General features: G+C 47.2%; 1 protein-coding gene and 1 long non-coding RNA gene across 13 annotated transcripts; both read left to right on the top strand.

Moving 5' to 3' along the window:
* The first annotated feature begins 3,673 nt into the window (after positions 1–3,673).
* On the top strand, positions 3,674–7,703 carry LOC140654726 (uncharacterized). The gene is made up of 2 exons (XR_012043504.1): positions 3,674–3,982; positions 6,333–7,703. It is a non-coding gene; the product is annotated as an uncharacterized lncRNA (long non-coding RNA).
* Positions 7,704–9,001: 1,298 nt separating this feature from the next.
* On the top strand, positions 9,002–19,785 carry LOC140654605 (uncharacterized). 12 transcript variants are annotated; one of them, XR_012043466.1, is made up of 7 exons: positions 9,003–9,376; positions 9,565–9,747; positions 11,240–12,471; positions 14,352–14,391; positions 15,456–15,632; positions 15,755–15,852; positions 18,560–19,785. XR_012043466.1 is itself a non-coding variant. In XM_072868083.1 (6 exons), the coding sequence occupies exons 4-6, from the start codon at positions 11,352–11,354 to the stop codon at positions 19,269–19,271; spliced, it is 1,215 nt and encodes a 404-aa protein (XP_072724184.1). In that variant the 5' UTR covers positions 9,002–9,376; positions 9,565–9,747; positions 10,098–10,422; positions 11,240–11,351; the 3' UTR covers positions 19,272–19,784. The 12 variants fall into 12 exon arrangements, 5 of the variants coding, with proteins under 5 accessions (XP_072724184.1, XP_072724182.1, XP_072724181.1 ...); XR_012043464.1 differs by lacking the exon at positions 15,456–15,632 and having other exon boundaries at positions 9,002–9,376; positions 19,217–19,785; XM_072868083.1 differs by lacking the exons at positions 15,456–15,632; positions 15,755–15,852 and adding an exon at positions 10,098–10,422 and having other exon boundaries at positions 9,002–9,376; positions 19,217–19,784.
* The last annotated feature ends 100 nt before the right edge of the window (positions 19,786–19,885 follow it).

The raw sequence follows: 19,885 nt of genomic DNA, 5'->3' as shown, positions 1-19,885 counted from the left end.
ATTCTCTCCCTTGAATGATGCGACCTTTGCACAGTCCTGCAAGTGGGTGCACAGATCCCAGCAGAGATGTGAGAGGGACCCGTTCTGGTGGCAAGGGACTGCCTCCACTGATCAAGCTGTGGTCCAATAATTCATCTAATAAGAGTTTGCACACATAGGAGAGAAGGGAAAGCGGGTGTTTATAGTTTTTTTATTTTTTCCCCCCTTGCTTCTCTTATAAAGGGTAAGCCTCTGCTGCACAAGTTTCCCAACAGCTGAATGCAAGCAGACTGCGTGTCTTATCTCCATTTGCCCCCTTCTGTGCAAACACTTCAGTCACTTCCCTGCAAATTTAATGTTTTTTCAACTGCTGACATGCTCTTCTTCCCCACTCTGCAATTATGAACTGCTGTGATGATGTTTTAAGTAAAACGTTTTGTTTTAAGATGTGCAACATCCAAATTTATCAAAAAAAAAAAAGAGACAGCTCCCTCCCCAAATTCTCTCTGATGCTAATTATAGAAAACTCAGCTCTCCAGCAGAAGTGTCAGTCAACAGAGGGTTCGGCTCTTCTTAGAGGCTGAAGCTTTGGAAAAATAGTACACTGAGGATGGTGCATACAACTGGGAGATATGGCAGGTACATGCCAGAGGTGAACGCTGAGAGTTTGGAAATGCAAACAGATTTTGCTGTCTGCCAGTCCCCTTCCTCCCCCAACACCTAGAATATTGTGTTGTTGGTTGGTCTTCAATTTTAAATCATCTAACAGTGTTCTGTCAAGGCACATGTGCTGTTTTTATAAAGTTGGCACTGGAATTTTTTTTTTTTCCCAGCTCAATTTAGAGAAGGGTAACAAATATTCTGGGTTTGCTCTGAAATCGTTACGGGAGGAGATCCTGGATTATACATCGTGGTTGCTCCTGCAATGAAAGTGCAGCTCTTCTGTCAGAGTTTCAGCCTGATGATGTTTCTGGATGAAACCCCAGACTCTGTCCCCAACACAGAAGAGGGTTAGAATATGCTTGCAAATTAATTCCAGCAATGATTTTTATTAGGGAATCTTATTTACATACTGCATTCTCTTCTTACACAAGAAAGCTGGAGGCTTTTTTTTTTTTTCTTTTAATGCATTTTAGAGGCCATCTGACATTTTCTAATAGCTCTCAGGTATGTATAATTCAGCCTGTTCCATGTCTGTGTTTTCCAAAATAACATAGGAAAATTATTTCGGTTCCTGCTTTTTTTGGACAACCATTACTCTCACTTTTTCCAGGTTGACCTATAAATGTCCATATGCTGCAGGATATTTGCAGTAGGTGTAGGTTCCTTTGGAGATGGTCTTGTGTGGGAGACAATATGACAGCTCATCTGCATAGCACAGGCATCATACCCCTGACTTGATTTAGCAAAGAGGCCTGGATCTGGAGGCTTCTCCCATATAGCCTGTATATTTAGGGGATTGCTCATATACACACACACGCTGTGCACTCACGCTCTCTCGTGCAGTCATTGTTCTGTTATCTGTGGGCAGCTCAGCTGATTTGGGAATAAATCACAGTGTGCAACAGGTGTGGCAGACCCCGGCTTGGAGGCATGACCTCTGCTGTATCCAGACATCCACGCTGTATCCAGACATCCTGTGTTGCTAAAAAATGTGTGTTAATGTACAGCCAGAAGATTTTACATGAAAAACTGCGTTGACCGTGTGTAACAGCAGTGATGAAGGCTGCACTGATAAACTGGTGGAACTGATGTCCCCAGGAGAGTGCTCCATCTTCCAAATGCCATGACTTTCGGTTAGGAACTACAAATTGTCCCTAGAATTGTTGAACCTATGTAAGACTCTTGGGGGGGGGGAAATCTTGAGAAGCTGGGATGCAGGTTGTCAGCATGAAAGTGGGATGAGGTGCAGGAAAAGGAGCTGTGTCACACCATGCCTCAGCATCCCTAACCCTGTTACAGTTGCACACCAATGATTTTCACCCAGCAGCTAAGGAATTTGTGGGCATTTAGGTGGCTTTGTACCAGCGTAAGGCCAAGTCAGGTGCTTATTTTAAAGACCTCCAGCAGGCAAATATCCTTCCTGTCTGATGGGTGTGTTTTGTAGAAGGATTGAGCAGGTGGGCTCAAACCCATAACAAAGATAGGACACTTTTATTCAGTTTGGAGTTCTTTACGCTCTGACAAGATGTTTTCCATGGCTAAGAACCCTACAGAGCAGTGTGCTCCTCCTGTGAGTGCGGTGGTGCCGTCTCCTGTTGTGTTTTTTGGTGTCTAGCGAGACTTCTGTGAGCAGAGGCTGCTCTCTGGCCTCCTCAGCCCCATGGAGGGACGTGGCCTGAGCTCGCCCGCTGTGGAAGGAGAGGGGGCATCATGGCCATGAGGGGCTGTGACAGGTGATGGATCCCTGTCAGGCATACTGGGGGAGTGGTAGGTGTGCTGGTATCGTTTGCCATCAGGTTTTCTGGGCCTGTGTAGAGGGTGGTTGCCCTGGGTGTCAGTCAGACTAGGTGTCAGTCAGACTACAGCTGTGGACAGGTGAGCCAGTCTCCGGGTATGTCAGCCACACTGAGGGGCTGTAGCAGGGGCTGGACTCTAGCTGTGTCAGGCCTACTGGGGGGGGTGACAAGGGCTGGTCTCCGAGTGACAGTCTCAGTGGGGGTGGCTGCGTCAGCCTCATGGGAGTGTGATGCGTCAGGGGACAAGGGTGGTCTCAGCATGTCAGTCACGTTGGGGGTTGGAGCAGGGGTTGGTCCCTGGCCGTGTCAGTCACACAGGTGTGTGTGACAGCAGCCTCAGAGTCTCAGTCACACTGGGAGAGTGACGAGGCTGGTCCCTGACGGTGTCAGTCGTACTGGGGGTGTGATAGGGGTGGTCCCTGCCTGTGTCAGTCACAGTGGGGGTGTGACAGGGGCGGTCCCTTCTGGTGTCAGTCACACTGGAGGTGTGATGGGGCGGTTCCTGCTGGTGTCAGTCACATTTGGGGTGTGACAGAGGCGGTCCCTGCTGGTGTCAGTCACGTTTGGGGTGTGACAAGGGCGGTCCCCAGCTGTGTCAGTCACACTGGGGGTGTGACGGCAGCTGGTCTCCAGATGTCAGTCACACCGGCGGTGTGATGGGGGCTGGTGCCTGGCTGTATCAGTCAACCCGGGGGAATAATAGGGTCTGGTGACTGGGTGTCAGTCACACTGAGGGAGTGACAGGGGCTGGTCCGTGACTGTGTCATTCCCACGGGGGCGGGGGTGAGGGGGCCTAGCTTCTGGTGGTGTCAGTCACATTGGAGGTGTGACTGACAGGGGAGGTTCCCGGTGGTGTCAGTCACATTGGAGGTGTGGCAGGGGCGGTCTCTGGCTGAGGTGTGGCAGGGGAGGTCCCTGGTGGTGTCAGTCACACTGGGGATGTGACAGGAGTATGTCACTCACACAAAGGGCTGTGAGAGGAGCTGGCCTCCAGCGGTGTCAGTCACACTTGGAGGTGTGACAGGGGCCAGTCTCCAGCTGTGAAAGTCCCGCCGGGGGTGTGACGGGGGCCGGTCTCTGAGCGCCAGTCCCATGAGGGTGCGAGAAGGGCTGATCTCTGGCTGTGTCGGTCGCTGGAGGTGTGACGGGGGCCGGTCTCCGGGTGTGTCGTTCTCTGGAGGGTTTGAGGGGGGCCGGCCTCGGGGCCGCGGCCGCCTGCGGGCGGCAGGGGGTTGCGTCGGACCGCCGTTCGCGCGCGCAGCGGCTGGTGACGCGCGAGCTGCCCGACAGCCGGGCTGCGGCGGCCGATTGGTGGCGGGAGCTGTCTGTGAGGCCGGGGCGGGGCGACGGCCGCGTCATCCGCGGGGGCGGTGCGTTTACCCCCTCCCTGCAGCGGGTTCTGGCACAATATGGCGGCCGCCGGCCGGGCCGGGCTGTGAGTGATGCTGCCCTCGCCCGGCGCGGGGGGAACGCGGCGGCCGCCGGTCCGCCCGCGGGGCTGGGGCCGCCGGGGGGCATCGCCCGGCTCGGCCCCGCCGCCCACGGTGAGGGGGTGCGGGCGGCGGGGGCTGCTGCGGGGAGGGCCGGTCCGGGCCGCGGGCAGTGTGAGCTTCCTGCCTGCCCATCGCCCTTTTGCCCCGGGGGAGAGGGCTGGGAAACTCCCCTCGTGGGGTTTTGGGGTGGCTCGAGTGAAGTGCCGTGTTTCAGTCAGAGCTGCTCTCTCAGTTTCCTTTTTAATCAAAAAAAGAACTCACAGAGAGTGTGTGTTTTCCTGGGGCACCACTAAAAATATCCCGCTTACGCTTAATCAGGTACTCCAGTAAAAATCCCTTGTGCTGAATGGTTATTTGAATAGACTATCAAATGCTTTTCTGAGCCAACCTAGTAATCCAAGAGTTACAATAAAAACCAATGAGTACAGATCAAGGGTATGGAGAGAAACTGTTCAGCGGGGAGAGGTTTCTCCTTTAACTGTTTAACAAGCTTGTGTATGCATTTTGTGGGTTTTCAAAGCTAAGCAGTATAAGGTACATGTGCAGATAACAGATACATCTCCTCTAAAACCACAGCCAGTCATTGCAGGAAGCCATAGGGCATGGATGTTCTTGCATATGCACTTTCTGTCCTGCACTAGAAGGGTCAGGTTATTGCTTTGCAGAGTCCTTTACAGTCTTGCATGTCCAGCAGTGAAACTGAGCTGTCAGAGTTGGGCTGGGGATGTTAGCAAAATCACACAAGAGTTTTGTATAGAGATTTGTTGGCAATCTAGATCGATACGTGCAAAGGAAAATGCAAGTTTGAGAAACAAGAGCATGCCAGAAAGTTATTACTTGACTAGCATGCTTTTTGCAGTCCTCACCTAGTTTCCTTCTATTAATTGTTCCATGTTTTTTACAGCTTAACTCTAGATTTTGTAACTGTATCTGCTTTTCGCTGTAGTTAGGACTTGTTTTCTCAATGTGTTTGTTTCTTCTGAATACCATGTTAATGAGATACCAGTTGACTGGGACCCAAAGACCTAGAAGATCCTGGCAAGCTTCACAGAAAAAAGCATGTTATGATAACAGGCTGGAGCTGGCTAGAGATAGTGGAACGATTCCTTGCTCCATGTGATTTGCGAGAGGACAGCATCAGAGATCCTGGACCTTCTTTTAATCGCACTCTCAGCAGGGCGCTGCTGGAGTGTTGCCTGCTTGTTCTCCCTCTCTGTGGCTGTAGCATGTTGCATGTGGTGTAATCAGCTTTGGTAGGAGAGCACTTGATGTTGGGTGCTGTAATGGTGTTCTTGCAAAATTCAGTATCTCTAACAGTAAACAGCTATTGCTAGTCTTTAACCAGAGTTCACTGTACTAAAGGGAGCCCATCTTTCCCCTCGGCAGTTAAAAGTTCAAGCTTCAGCCAAGTATCAGTTAAATCTCTCTGAATTCAGCTCCTACTTAGAAGAAAACTTGGTTGGTTTTTTTTTTTTGTTTTGTTTAATGTAAAAGAATCTGAAGCTCTCAGATGTTTAAAGTGTTTATGGCAGTCCCAAAACAAAGTAGCCAGATGTCAGAGGAGAAACCTATATGGCCAATAAAAATTCAAATTTGATGGGATGTGATTTTAAACCCTTCATAAAATATAATAAGCTCCCATTGTGAAAGCAGGAAAGTTTGCACTTTTTAGCGAATTTAACAGAAACATGGGAGTGTAGACTCTAATCTTTAAAAAAAAAAAATTAAAAAATTACTCCAAAGCGGATCTAACTGACAAATAGATTACAGATACTCATCTGTCCTGACAGACTCTTCACATTTAAAACACATAAAAGTGAGGTAGCATAAATAAAAAGAAGGATTTGGCATCCATATATGTGTGTTGGGAATATAAATGTAGGATGGGTACAAAGAACCAATAATGTAATTTTAATAGGAGTCATATTGTAAAGAGATAGGTGTTTCACTTATTTTTCTGCCGCCTTCTCCTTGAGAATTACAGCTTGTTTTTTGTGTGTGCTGGAATAACTCATCAAGGCTGATGGGAAAGGCTTAGAATGCAGAACTTAATGAAATCATGTGCTTATAAATGCAACATATGAAATAGAAGGCAGAGTAGATTTTAAATACCTCAGTATTAGGAGGAAAAATTAAAATATGTAGAACTTGATAGAGCTAAGGATATTCGTCTGAAGACCAATGTACATGAGATAAGACCTCTGAATTTCAGTTTTTATTTTAGGTTAAAAGGGAAACAGTAGAGTGGCCTGTTCTTCATTACTGAAAGCAAGAGGCTAATTTTGGGACTGTGCTCATGAATTTTATGAGTGTGTTGACACTTTTGTCAGTCTACGTGTTGGGGTGTGTACGTGCTGGTTTTATTACCCTGCCATAGAAACCCTTTTCTGTCTCATCTCAGACCAACAACAGAAGACATGGTGTACTGAACAGTTGCCCTGGGTCCTCGATCTAACCCGTGAGACGCCATTTGGAGTGTTCTGCATTATGTATTACTACTAAAGTATTGTCAATTAAACTGACATCTTAAATGCTAACTTTGCCTGGCAGATAATGAAATACTTGTTTCTTTGCCAAGGAAGCTGACATGAAAGAAGCCAACCATGAGAGGTCACAGGAATTTGAACTGCCTCTCTCCACAATTACTAACAAGTAAGCACTGTATGATACCATAGGATGGAGGCGGACTTGGTTTCTGTTAATGACAGTTGTCACGCAGGTGAGGAACACTCGGGTGATTCCAGACAAACCTCAGAAAGGGTGGGCTGCAAAGCCAGCCTGCAGCTGGAGGTGGAGGAAGATTACTCGCCATCTTCTAGTCCTGGGTGCATCCTGCTAGACCTTCAGTCTGACAAGAAATCCATATAGAACTGCAGTGCAAAGAAGAGGAGACCTTTGAAACTTACTACCAGAAGCGTAATTCAACCAACCCACCAACTTTGACCTGCAGTGTGAAAATCAATGTTTAGAATGCTTTTCCTCTGAACATTCTGAGGAACCTCAAGAAAGGATAAGCAAGGATGATGAAAGCATCATTCTTATTGATGCTTTCAAGGAGGAGGAGGATAAGGAGGACCTGGAGCATCTGGAGATGCTTTGGTGATTTCCTCTGTGATCCCTATGAGCAAGACCATTGTTTGCTGGCATTAGGCCATTCCTTGGCAGCTGCAAGGGAAATGCTGCCGTTGTTATCAGGTTGAAGTCAAAAGAGATGTGCAGTTGTCGGATGTGATCAGGACTAGCTAGACTCATCTGGGCATCTACGCTTGTAAGACTGACGTGTTAAATTAGAGCGTTTGTGCACCTGTGATCTCTTAAGTTACGGTGTTGCTGTCTAGCTTATCACCACCCTCTGGGGATGGTTTTGCAGAAGTGTCACTGTTAGGCTGCACAGCCCACTTGGCCAGAACAACTCATCCATCTCTTCTCTCCATACATCCTCTCATGTTTTAGTGCATTACTTGTAATAAACCACGATTTGGATTTTTAAAAAATGGCCGCTTATCATCTACACCCCACACAAGCATGCTTGGCTGTGGAGATATTGGTGCCGTATGTGCTTCTGTGTTACTCAAGTTTTCCTTACGAGAACTGATGAACAAGGGGAGGGTTGTGTGCTTGTCTTCCATAAGGGAGGTGGAAGGGGTATGTGATTCCATGCGTCTTGGGTCTAGGTGGAAGAAAGCCTTTACCCTGCCCAGCTACTGCATTGCAGTAAGAAATGTCTAAGAATTTTAAATTCAGAAAAATGATAATAAAAATAATGAAAATCTTCTGAGGTTTTTTTCCTAGTTTGTGAGTGTTGGAATGATGGTTCTTTCTCTGCACGGTTCGCCATACTAAGCAGCATGTGGGTTTCTTATGGATTCAAGGACTGTCATTAAAGGAATGTTGCTAACTTATTTTTAACTGCCTAATCTGAAGAAACTGAACTGCCACTTACTGTGCTCTCAAAAGTAGCTCGCTTTTCTGTGTGAAAGGAGTAGGTATGTTTCTTTTCCTCACCCTCAACTCCCAGCAGAGTAGTTTCTGGTTTCGTGTTTATTTTTAGAGAGATCTGTGAGATCACAAAAAAGCAGAATATTTTTAGAAAGATCTGTGAGATCACAAAAAAGCAGAACATTGAGCATTTTTATATACCATATTTGCATATATTGCTAGTAATGTACACTCCTGTTAATTTTTAATTTCAGTTCTGTATTTGCTGTTAATTGTAGAAGCCCATTTCCAAAAGTGAGAGTTTTGTTTAGCTGTCCAGTGTGCAACGTAACTGCAGCATTAAAAGCAGGAGCGATCTCTGTGAGATTACACGGTGATGTTGGGAGAGTAGTTTTGACTGCAGAAAGCGCAGAATTGGGCAGTACGATAATGGGGGGACAGATGCAGAGCTCTGAGGGGACTGGGTCAGGGACCGCTGGTTGTAGTTGAACAGAAGCTGTTGGGTGCTCCTGGGGGATCGGACCTTGGATGACTCCTGTTGAACAGTTATGTTAATGATGGGAATGTAAAAATGGACATGTGGGAATGAAATGTGCTGACAGGGAATATGAACAGGAAGGGAGGGCTGCAGAGCCATGGAAGAATGAGAAGTCTTCCAGAAATGGCAGTAGAGAAATGGTGAAAATTTCTGTTCCAAGTTGGTGGCTTATCAGCTGTAAGGGATGGAGGAAGGGAGCCCGAGAAGGCCTACAGCCAGTGATCGTACTGTGGCTTTGGAAAAGGCAAATGGCATCCTAGGATGTATCGGGCAAAGGACTCCCACTAGGAATAAGGAAATAGTGCCCCTGTGAAAGGCCCTGGTGGGACTTGGCTGAAGATACTGAGTGCAGTTCTGGGCACTCAGCGTGAAGAAATATTAATTCAAGTTGGAAGTGAGGTGCAGAAGTCGGGGACGTGGACAGAGCCTTCCTTACACGAGCAGAGCCTGTTTCTTCTGACAGAGCAAAGCTTGAAAGCGAATCCAGTCACTGCCAAACTTCTGCGGGAAGACGCACAGTTATTGCCACTGGGGGGAGGGGGGGGAGGTGGAAACACCCTGTGCATTGCTGCAGGCTGGGAGAAGGCTCCGGTCCCCCGGAGCGCTGGGGGTTCTGGAGGGCCTTTCAGCAGGGGCGGTGGGACGGGCACCTGCTCGCTTCCAGCCAACGCTTGACCCACCTGGTTGTTTCCTCGCACCTCCCGGCCCCGCCGGCCGCTGCCGCAGCAGTCTGAAACAGGGGCCGGAGCCGGGAGGGGGGTCCCGGCCCCCCGCGCCCAGCCTTGCCGGAGAGAGGGCTGGCGCGGGGGGGGTGCCCGGGTCCCGCCCCGCTGCTGGCAGCCGCCGGCCGCTGCGGGCCGCGCCGCGCTGCGATTGCGCCGCCGCCGCCGCCGCCGGGGGCCTCCGCGCCGGCGCGAGGGGCTGCGCGGTGGCGGCGGGGCGAGGGCCGCGGCGCGGGAGCCCCGCAGGTAGGGCGGGGGCCGGCGGGCGGGCGCGGGGCCGTCCGCACGCAGCGGCGGGGACGGGGGCGGCGGGCGCGGCACCGGCGTCTGCGGAGCGGGATGGTCCCCAGCGCCACCGGGAAAAGTTTGGGGTTTCGTTCCGCCTGGAACAAAAATTACCTTTTAAAGATGTATTTCTCTTTATTGCTTTTAAGCCTGCATCGCGATTTAGATATTCCCCTGTGGAAACCGGCGGGGCCTTTGCCAGGGAGTTTTCCGAAGCCGCGCAGTGCCAGCCTCCCTTGAAAAGTTTTTTCTTCAACAAAGGAAATAGCAGAGCAGTTGGACGGCTCGGAGCCGGCGGTGTGCTGCTGGAGGTGCTCGGCCCCTTGCAGGAGGTGAGGAACAGTTCCTGCTCTCACGCAGGCGTTATTGAATTAACGGGAACAGTCGAAGTTGGGGGGTGACTTGAGCCATTCTGTTCCAGGCAGTGACTAATGAAGAAGACTAATTCAGCTTGTTTTCTGTATCACAGCAGAAGAAAGCGCAGCTTGTGTCTCAAATGAAGCTGGCCTTTCTGAGATGTGAATAAGACCTTTCACTTAATGCACGTTGCTATAGTGCCTTTATAACTATTTGAACCTACTGAAACTAAATAGACAAGCTTTATGTACGCATGGAAATACTGAAATATGTACATTTTTACATATATGTGTTTTTATAGATATCTATATGTGCTTGTATTCAGAGAAGTCCTACCCAGACAAAAGCAGTTAAGAGGAAGTGAAGAAGCAGTGGGAGTAAAGGGAATATGAAGAGTGGGTGTGAAAGAAAAGGTGGGGGCCAGAGGAGCAACCAAGGTATCCATCAGGATGGGAAAAATGCACTTTCTGAGGTTAGACTAGCAGGTCTAAACCTGAATGCAAGTTTAAACCAGGTGAGCGAAAGCTCCCTGTGGAGCTGCTGTCAACAGAGGCTGCTGAGGCACATCTAGAAAACCTGTTGCGAATCCACGCTTTGGTATGGCGTAAACGAAAGCATCTTCTTCACAAGAAAGTTTGTGACTCAGACAGGTATTTCTGACCAATTACCATTGCTCATATTTTCTGCTGGCAAGGCTGGTCTGCAAAGGGAGTTTACGCAGAGTATTTGAAGCCGTTCCAGTGGGCCAGCTCTGGAGGATTACTAGCTGTGCTTTGAAGCCTGGGGGGACAATTAGAAAGCTTTCTGGACAGCTCTTTCATGCCTTTCCTTGCATATGTCTTCTTTGCATGGTGCTAGCTGGTAGTGGCACAGGGACCCCAAATATCCTCAAGACGGTTGCAATAATGCTGGTCAGGATGGGAGGCCAAAGGTGATCCTGAGCTCTCCAGACCCCTCCTTCCATACATTGCTTCTGTTTTTGGCTCTTTGGCTGACACGGTTTCTGGGCCTCATTGCATTACCTAACTGGTTTCTGAAAGAAAACACCTTGTGACTGGTGCTCCTACTTTGTATTTAGCAAGGTAAAAACAAGGATTAAGCATAAATCCTCGGAAAAAGGTCTGTGGTGGGGGCAGCTACGGTGCAGGACTTTGCTGAAAGTGTTTGCACCCCAGAGTTCTGCAGATTTCTCATCTTTAGGTGAATTTAAAATGGAAATTATCAATTTATATTTGTAGTGAAGGCTGGATTATGATAGAGGATTTAACTTCATTAAATGTAGTCTGTCTGTATTTTGTATGCTGAATGTATATTTTCTACTTATATAATAGTAGATTACTGTTTCTCCTACTGCATAACTAATAGTCTGTCCCATTCTTTTAATCAGAAAAAAATCTTCACTGTGATAACATTATCTTATGTTAATATCAGAAAAATCACTGATGAAATGGGTGTTTTATTTTCTAGGGAGGACTGTAAAGAGAGCTGAGAATGAGATGGACTTACCATGAAAGACCTGAAGCTCTTGGTATACACATCATCGATGAACTGCAGATGAACACAGCATACACCTCAGAGGATGGATGTGAATGTGGACTGGGACTCTGAGAATAACATGTGTGATACAGGTGAGAAGCATTCCAGTTATTCCAGAAAGACCACTAAGCAGGTGGGCCACACATCTAGCCTCCAGAAGGAGGTAGACATGAATTACTTGCAGACATGCAGTCCTCGTTGCAACTCTGCTGGACCTTCAGGTAAGCTTGAGCTTCCTGTAGAGTTGCAGTGTGAAGACAAAGAAACCTATGAGACCTACTACCAGAAACGAGGTGAGAGTACAGCTGGGGTATTTGTCCCCTCCAGTACCAACTTTGATCTGCAGTGTGAAGATAAAGATTTAGAGCGCTGCTCCTCTGAGCGGTCCAAGAAACCATGGAGAAGACTACATGATGATAACGAAAATACCATTCTTGCTGATGTGTTTGATGAGGACCTGGAGCCTGTCTGTGAGGAAGCTTTGCCGTATCGGTGCAAGAAGTGTGGTTCCTCTTTCCAGGGTATGAGCGAGCTGCAGGAACATAAGCAAACTCACCTTGTGGAAAACTCATACCGATGTCCTGTCTGTGCCAAAGAGTTCTTCCGTGCAGCAAATCTGCGAATGCATAAGCTCATTCATTCTAGTGACAGGCCACACAAATGTCCAGAGTGTGACAAGGGTTTCATTCGCACAGCTGATGTCTGGAGACACCTACGCAACGTGCACAAGATAGAGCGCTCCATGGTGATCTTGGGAAACGGCATGGCTAGGAACCCGTGGTCGATAGTGCACCGTAACCAACACACTGTTGAGTACACTGATCAGCCTTGTGCAGAAAACCAAAAGTCTGAGGAAGATGACTATAAACCTTATGCCTGTCCAACATGCGGCAAAGGTTTCGATAAGCCTAACCTGCTTTCCAAACACAAGGTGATCCACCGACAAGACAAGCCCTATAAGTGCCAGGAATGTGGCATGGCGTTCGTCCAGCTGCTCAGGCTGAAAAGACACCAGCAGACTCACTCTGGGGAGCGCCCCTTCTATTGCGAGGAGTGCGGAGGGACTTTCACCCGGCTGGCATCGCTCCAGCGCCATCACCGCATCCATACTGGAGAGAAGCCCTACTCTTGCAATTACTGTGGTCATTCCTTCACCGAGTCAGGTACCCTACGGAGGCATGAGCGCACACACAAATTGGACAAATCTTAATTCTTAGTTCATTTGTGATTGCGGTCTCCTTGGTTGCTTTTCACCTGAACGAGGCCTGCTCACTTGGGCTGGAGAAAGCACTCCACTGCATGCGCTCTGGCCAGTCCAGACCCACTTCCCAGCAGTGGCTGACAGGGAACACTACATCACGGGGTTCTCTGGAACTTGTACTGGTAGAGATTGCACTTACTGGCTTCAAATTGGCTTTGTATGAAAAAATAACCTAATTACCACTGAGTAATGAAATGTGAGACTTGAGAAGACTGAAATCACTCACATGTGCTAGCACTGTCTCAATTCCCCAAACTGGCGATGCATCAGCTTGAGCTTTTTGCAAGAGTGCACAGACTATGAGGCTTCTCTCTGCAAGTCTTGGTCACTGGATAAATTGGGCCTGCCCTCTCGAGTGTGATGGCTCTTTGGCACTGGGTTTGGAGATCTGTTGTTGCAGGTCTTTGCTATGTCAGAACAGTCCAAAGTTGTCCCTCTATCCCTTCTCTCCTTGTATTCTGCTGAGTTTTTCTTTCCATTATTTTTTTTTATTTGGAGGGGAACTATCATGTTGGTTATTTAAATAAAAACACCACCACAAAACAGTTCCTTAATAAACTCAACAGTTACCAGCTGTATTTCTTAAATGTTTCTGTCTAAGGGAGTACCAATCCCTTGTGCACCTTTGTGTGATTAGTTGAGTATCTGTTAATAATGGAAAAAGCTTTATTTTTGCTATGATGGTGCACGTTCTTGGGGTGAGGGATTTGAATACATTTGTGTCTCTGATGGAACCGTGCACTCTAAATCTATCCCGCTGAGTATTACAGTAGGAAATGTTTGAGAACACAAAATTCAAAGAGCAGAAGACCAAATTTAAGCCACCTTTGGTACTCATTGCATAGGACTCTTCTTCATTTAAACATTTTCACACATAAGGAAGCTTCTCATAACAAAACCGTGTTTTGTGTTCTGTGACACATCTGAGTACTACCGAAAGTGTCTAGTGCTAGACACTTCACTCTGATTTAGATTCAAATGGCTAGTGAAGAAAAATTTTCTTAGAAACTAGCCTGGCAGACTCAGGCAGGTGCTGCCAAATACCCCAAGGCTGTCACTTCCAAAGAGGTATGTATTGCCTCAGTTACGGCAGTGGGGTTTTTAACTTTGAAACTTAATAATGACACTTAATTTACAGTTAACCACTGTGGTAGAAGCATCCAGTTTGTCCCTAAGTTGTAGCCTTAATTTCCTTTCCATGTTTCAATTCCGAAATTTGCTTCCTTTCCTCTGCCAGCTGCCATAATTTCACTAATTTCTTTCTAATGTCTTCTGCCTTTTCATCAGGAAGTTGTGCAGCAGAGTGAAAGTAAAGCTTCAGGGTAATGTACCTTTGCATTTACTACCAGGCTATTTAATGTAAAGCACAGATTGTGCCGTTTGTTTGCATATTTCGTAGAGTAAAAAATGACTTGCATTCCCCTGGATTTCTGTGCAGTTATGAAGTCCAAGCTCCGTGTCTCAGGACTTGGGCTAAATGTGATACCGTTTGAGGGTGATGGCTGCTCAGCACCTTCCTTGCATGCAACAGCTGAGCAGGTGTTTTACAGTTGTGGGTACTGTAGTATATCATGTGAGGTCCTTGGCTCAGATCAAGCTGAACCACTGTCCTCAGCAACACTTCAGCTTGATTATGAGTGGGTGACTAATTCTCCCAGCCTCATTAATGGGGCATTTTAATTTCATTCCTCAAAGAAGTCTCCAGATCAGGGAACTGATCGGCATCCCACTTCTTAGGGATGTGTTATGTTGTCTCTGAAATGATGTACTTTTGTTATGCAGATATCTCTGCCGGGATGGCTCTGGACCCTGCACTACAGCTGTGAGTGAGACTTCTCCAAACTCCCCTCTGCAGGTAGTTCCAGTACGGTTTTAGGTTTCTCAAGGGCTTTTGATGGGGCCCCTAAGCAAAGAGTTGGTCTTATCTGAGGGCTGCTTAGCCTCTCTAAGAGGAAAGATCTTCACATGGAAAAAATCCTGTCTGAAAGGAGACTGTGGGTAAATGATCTGCAGAGATAGGTCATCCATGCTGTTTTGGGGGGACCGTACTGTTCAACACAATCTGAAATGAGCTGGAGAGAGGGCAGATAGCGAGGTGACAAAGCTGTTCCAGACGCTATCATGCATTAAGTTTCCATGCTCATCTTCTAAACCCATTTTGAAGTTGTCAGCTACAGTCTCCCCTTTTCAGCATCCTGCTTCTCCCTCAGGTACGCGATGCTCTTGCTCTAGGGGGTTTTAATATCCAATTAAACTGCACCGCTATGCGCACCTTCATGTTGTGTGACTGTTCTGCTTAGACAGTTGCAGTAATTTGGAACATCTAGTTACTCTGCTTTTTGGTGTTAGCACTTGGTGGAATTTGTACCTGTAAGAGCATAATGGTGAAAGTGTTTTGAACAAAGGTCTGTTTAATGGGAAGAGTAAATGGTTGGTGAAATTAAAACTACTAGGCTTAACTAAAAGGTTATTAAAAAAGATACTTGCCTGGAAGGTTGACTTGCATATAAAGTGCTTGGATGTGTGAAAGGAGTAATTAAAATGTGTGATGGTTTCCGGGAAAAGAGTGTTGAACCCTCTTCAAAGAAACTTTCACTAACTCCTCTGCAAGCTACAGGAAATCCCTTGGAGCTTAATTTAACCCAGAGATCATCACTTCTGCACTTTACATTTTTAATATAAAGGTTTGGAAACCTCTTCCAGGCCCTGACACTCTCATAGCGTCAGAGTTGCTGATAGCCTACAGTAGACATAGCCAGTCATGATATCTAGCTGAAACAGGAAGAGAAATAGTGAGCAAATGCACCTGCTTTACAGCATTCCTTCATCAGAGAGGTTTTGAAGTGTGTGGTTTCAGCAGAAGTAATTTTTCTTTGTTCAGAGTAGCCAGTGTATCTGTTAGCTCATTTGCGTCTGTAAAGGCCATGGAAGAACCCGTTCCCTTTGATGTGCTGTGCTGTGCAGAGGACTCGCTCACAGGCCCTCATTGCCAGGGCATTGCGGGAAGCAATTGGACACGGGCACAGGACTGGAGCTCTGAGCTAGGCAGGGGATCCCGATTGTGTGAGTACTTTTGATCGCTGGATGGTGTTTGTGAACAGTGGAATGTAGAAATACCCTTTGCTCTTTGATAATTTTCCTGTCCTCTCACTATATCGCTTCTGCCCAACTCATTGCCATCACAGGAAAATTGTCTCCAGACTAAGAAGTTAGAATAGCTCCAGTGCTGCAGACTCCTGGCCCTCACTGACCTGGAATCACCGACCAGTCCTTGGCAGCTACGGTACTATTCTCTTAACTTTGTTAACAAAGGTGTTGCATGGTACGTATGCCTGTGCTTATAGAGTGTAGATATAGCACCTTGCACAAAGGAAAAGCTACTGCTGTACAGTCTTTCTGCTCCTCTGCATACCATCATCCTCCTCTTACGCTATTTGCGTTCTCCCGGCATGGAGGAGTCTGAAGCAGGAGTCTTTGATGTAAACAGGGAGCACTCAGCAATCCATCATTTGTCAATTAATCTGAGCAAAGGGCATTGAAATCTCTGGAGCAGGCAGCTTTATTTAAAGTGAGGCTTCATCATGTGGTGATCTGCCTCTGATCTTCTAAAGCTTCTGTTGGCATAAGGAGCCCCCACTGCGGTGTTCCTACTTATAGACTGAAAATGAGCAGGGGCTGAGATCTCAGCAACAGAACGGCAGATGAATAGTGTTTCACTAGAATAACATAGTGGAAGTAGAAAGAGAAACAGTGTTTTTATTTTGGTGTTCCCAGCTGTGTCTGATTCTTTGAGAAGTTAAAAAATTGTGGGCCTGTGCAAGGTTAGAGTCATCTTAAAAGAGCAGCCACTGAATAGGAGCTAGCCCATGAAGCAGGTAATAAAGATCTCTGCACCAGAGTGCAGCCCACCTGTAAACTCACTGTAGGATGGCTGTGCTGCTGAACTGCCCCCTGCTATGTGGGAATGTTGTTTTCCAGAGGAGTCTGTGCTCAAATGAACGTGCTCTTGCAGTTCTGTAATGGCTTTCGTCTTGTTTATCTGCTAGAAGAAAACATCAGAGCTATCAACTCCTTTTCTCATTAAGGGTTTTATCTTAATTGTTGCTTACATGCTTCAAATCTGAAAGCAGGAGTAGTGATTTGTTCTGAGTGGGTCTGTTTCTGTACAAGCTACCAGCACACATCTTGTTGGCTGCAAGGGACTCTTAAGGAATAGGTGCCTGGGCTCAGAGCCATGCACAGGTAACAGGAAGGTAGCCTAGCCACCAGCTTGCCATTTAACAGCTATCCCCAATAACTACCTGGCATGTCTTAAAAAGAAACATCTTCCTTGATGCAAGGATGTTCTTTGTTGAGTGTGGTAAGTTTTACCCCAAAAGAGTCAGCACGTTTTGCTGGCCTGCTTGCCCAGCCTCTGTTTTCCTGCTTGAAGGAGGTTGTGCTAATTTTCCTCTTCTTCGATGCTTTGACCATTGTTGCTGCTCCTGAAAATACTGCTGGTGTTGTCAGCCGGGATGGTTTAGTGACTTCAGTGGGTTCTTTTGGATTGCCTGGTGGACTGATAGCAATTTAGAAAGAGGAGTTACTAAAACCTGAGGTGTCAGCAGTTGTTAAAGGATTTGGTCTGAAGACTTTTGCTTGGTAAGTGGTGTGAGTGATGGATGACTTGTTTTCATTGTTTGGGAAAGGGAATTGGGAGAAGGTACAATACAGTATTCAATCTCCCAGACCCCAAGATTATAGTGTGATCTAACTGACCTTCCTTGTGGGACCTCTTAGGAAGATTGCTAGTATGAATGTCTTAGTACTTGCATTTAAGAAGCTCTTGGACCAGTTGTTAGCTAGATTTCATATTTATACCTTGTTTAAAAAGATGATGAACTCACTTGTGGAACTCTGTCTGCTGACTGTGCAAAATGGTTTGCCCCAGGAGCCTGAAGAAAAGAAGGCATTGACTTTTGCATTGAGAAGAGTCTGTACTCTGTAACGTGGTTCAGTGCAACCCCACGAAAGTATTTCTGCTGGCACAGTGTTACATCTGCTGGATGAAAGCTAACCTTGCCAGAAAGCATGGCTGTGTTGGAGCACTGTGGGAAAATCTGGGCACCTACACCACACTGCCTCGGCTGCTGGCACCAAATCCAGTGGACTGGGGATGTTTTTCACCTGGTGCAGTGTGCTTTGGGAGATGCTTCCTTCTCGGAGAGCTGGGAGGTTGGGGGCTGCGTTTCCTGAGTACAGATGGTTAGTTGGTCCTGTCTTCACCTGCACGTCAGCTCCCGGTTACGGGACAGCAGTGTGCGAGCATGACAGAATTGGAGTACGTGGAGAAGGCTGAGGTCTGTGTTTGTGACTGTGGTCCCTCAGGTGGAAGCCCTGCTGAGACAAGGCTGCCTGCACGCTCACTGTGAAGCCTCCCACCAGCCTTTGCTTCTCACTTACCAAAACTCCCCCCTAGGGATACCTGCAGGCTTGGGTTGAGGTACAGGAAGACATCTGTGAGTAGTTGCAAGACCTCATGTCCTGCTTCACTTCTGGACATGTGCAGATGCACAGTCTTTGCATACAGTAATAGACACTGAAATACGCTATGCATCTGTACAAATATCTGCATTTGCTCAAGACCACAGCAGCACATGTGAGCTAAAAGCACAAGAGATTTTATTTTAGACTGTTCATGGCGTACATGAGTAGATACAGAGTATTTATTTCCAGTCTATTCACTTGAGATATAACAGAAGCTTTACAATAGCTCCAGGACTGTAGAGTTTATGTAAACATAAAGAATATCTCGCATTTTAAGTACATTATTTCCTTCTCTCTTCACATACTATGACGCAGCATCCAGTTTGTAATGATCAGACAGTAGTCACTGCAAGAGTGAAAAAATAAAGCTAGGCTCCCCCCACCTGGACAGTCCTTGGTAGCTACAATACTATTACAATACAAGCACATTTATTATAAGCACATTTATATATCATCTTTTACAGATACATTTACATGCCTTCAATAGCACTGCATGGCCAGGTGACCTGGGACCAGGGCTCAGCTCTACAGCAAATTTTTACCGCCATGGGCAGAATAAGAAATCCAGAAGCAACATCCAAGCAATGCGGGACATCCTCCCAAAGTGCAGAGGTGTCATGCTGGCAGTAACGTTATTGTAAAGGTCAGACCCACTGAGGCGGCAAGGTGAAAGACCTCTGCTCTTCTCCAAACTGCAAACAAGGACAGCTCTCTTTTTGGATGTGCTCCCTCAAACTGATGTGATTTCTTGCTGCCTTTGAGACAGAAGACAGCCATCTCTGAGTGAGGAAAGGCCTAGCTTGATCTATTTTATTCATACTGTCAAAAGGGGGAAGCAATTTTGGGGGGCTTTTTGCAATTCCCAGTGCAGAGCCTTGCTGAGTGCATTGTGCACTCGCCTGTCTTTTGACCTGACTTCTTTGTATCTCTCAGTTTGCTGTAATTGCTTTTTTGCTCTCTCATCAGGAGACACCCTTGAGGAAGAGTTTTAAGTGACTTTTCTGTCTTGTCTTGTAAAGATTTTGCTGGCTGACTGTGTACAGACCTATAAAACATGACCACCACCCCTGGCAGTGGAAATGATGGAGTCAGCCTAGCATGCACCTTCCTTATTCTTCCAGGCTGGTCCCCAAACTCTTCTGGAAGAGCTTGCATGCAGGAGGTTGGACAGGCTGAAGCAGAGCGATATGGACTCCGGAGCAGCAGACACCCACTATGGTTCTGGGTTTCATCCCTCACCTGCTAATGTTGTGGGCGCAGGGGATGCTTGTCCTAAACCACGCAGAGCCCTGTTCTCCCTCCAGTGTTAAATGCACTAAACTGAACCTTCATCAGTGCTAAACGCCAGCCCAGGGTATACTCAGCCTTGATCTGCATGAGATGGACTAAAATCCGGGGATACTCTGACTTGGGAAACATCAGAAACTTTCCTATACTGTTGTTGTGTCCTGCAAATGAACCTGGTGTTGGGCTGGCATAGCAGGAGGGGTGGAAGGAAGGGCAAGTGGCAGGGGTGCCCTTGGGTGATGGGCTGAAACGTAAGCCATGCACATGGCTGCTGGAGGTAATGATGAGGGCAAAGATGACTTGGGGTTGTCAAGAAGCATGAGGCTCATGTGAAGAACATCCTGGGATTCAGATTCTGACCAGGCTGGCATCTGGTGAGCAGGCACTTAATAAATATCAGTCTTCTCTTTTAGCTAATGAGAAAAGTGGAAGGGGCTTTCTGTTTCCTCACACATGCCAGGGCCCTTGCTGCAATGGAGAGGTTGGCGAGCCACATCTGCTGT

The sequence above is a fragment of the Ciconia boyciana genome, chromosome 7 (assembly GCF_034638445.1).
Source record: "Ciconia boyciana chromosome 7, ASM3463844v1, whole genome shotgun sequence".
Lineage (NCBI taxonomy): Eukaryota > Metazoa > Chordata > Aves > Ciconiiformes > Ciconiidae > Ciconia > Ciconia boyciana.
The sequence above is the reverse complement of the archived record's forward strand: the minus strand, read 5'-3'. Positions and strand labels throughout refer to the sequence as shown.

Excerpts from the sequence above, each read along its gene's own strand:
- LOC140654605 (XM_072868080.1), top strand. The coding sequence starts at position 11,352 with ATGGATGTGAATGTGGACTGGGACTCTGAGAATAACATGTGTGATACA. Across the intron at positions 12,472-14,351 it reads TCATTCCTTCACCGAGTCAG|ATATCTCTGCCGGGATGGCT; the intron begins GTACCCTACGGA and ends TTTGTTATGCAG. Across the intron at positions 14,392-19,216 it reads CTGGACCCTGCACTACAGCT|GCTGGTCCCCAAACTCTTCT; the intron begins GTGAGTGAGACT and ends TTATTCTTCCAG.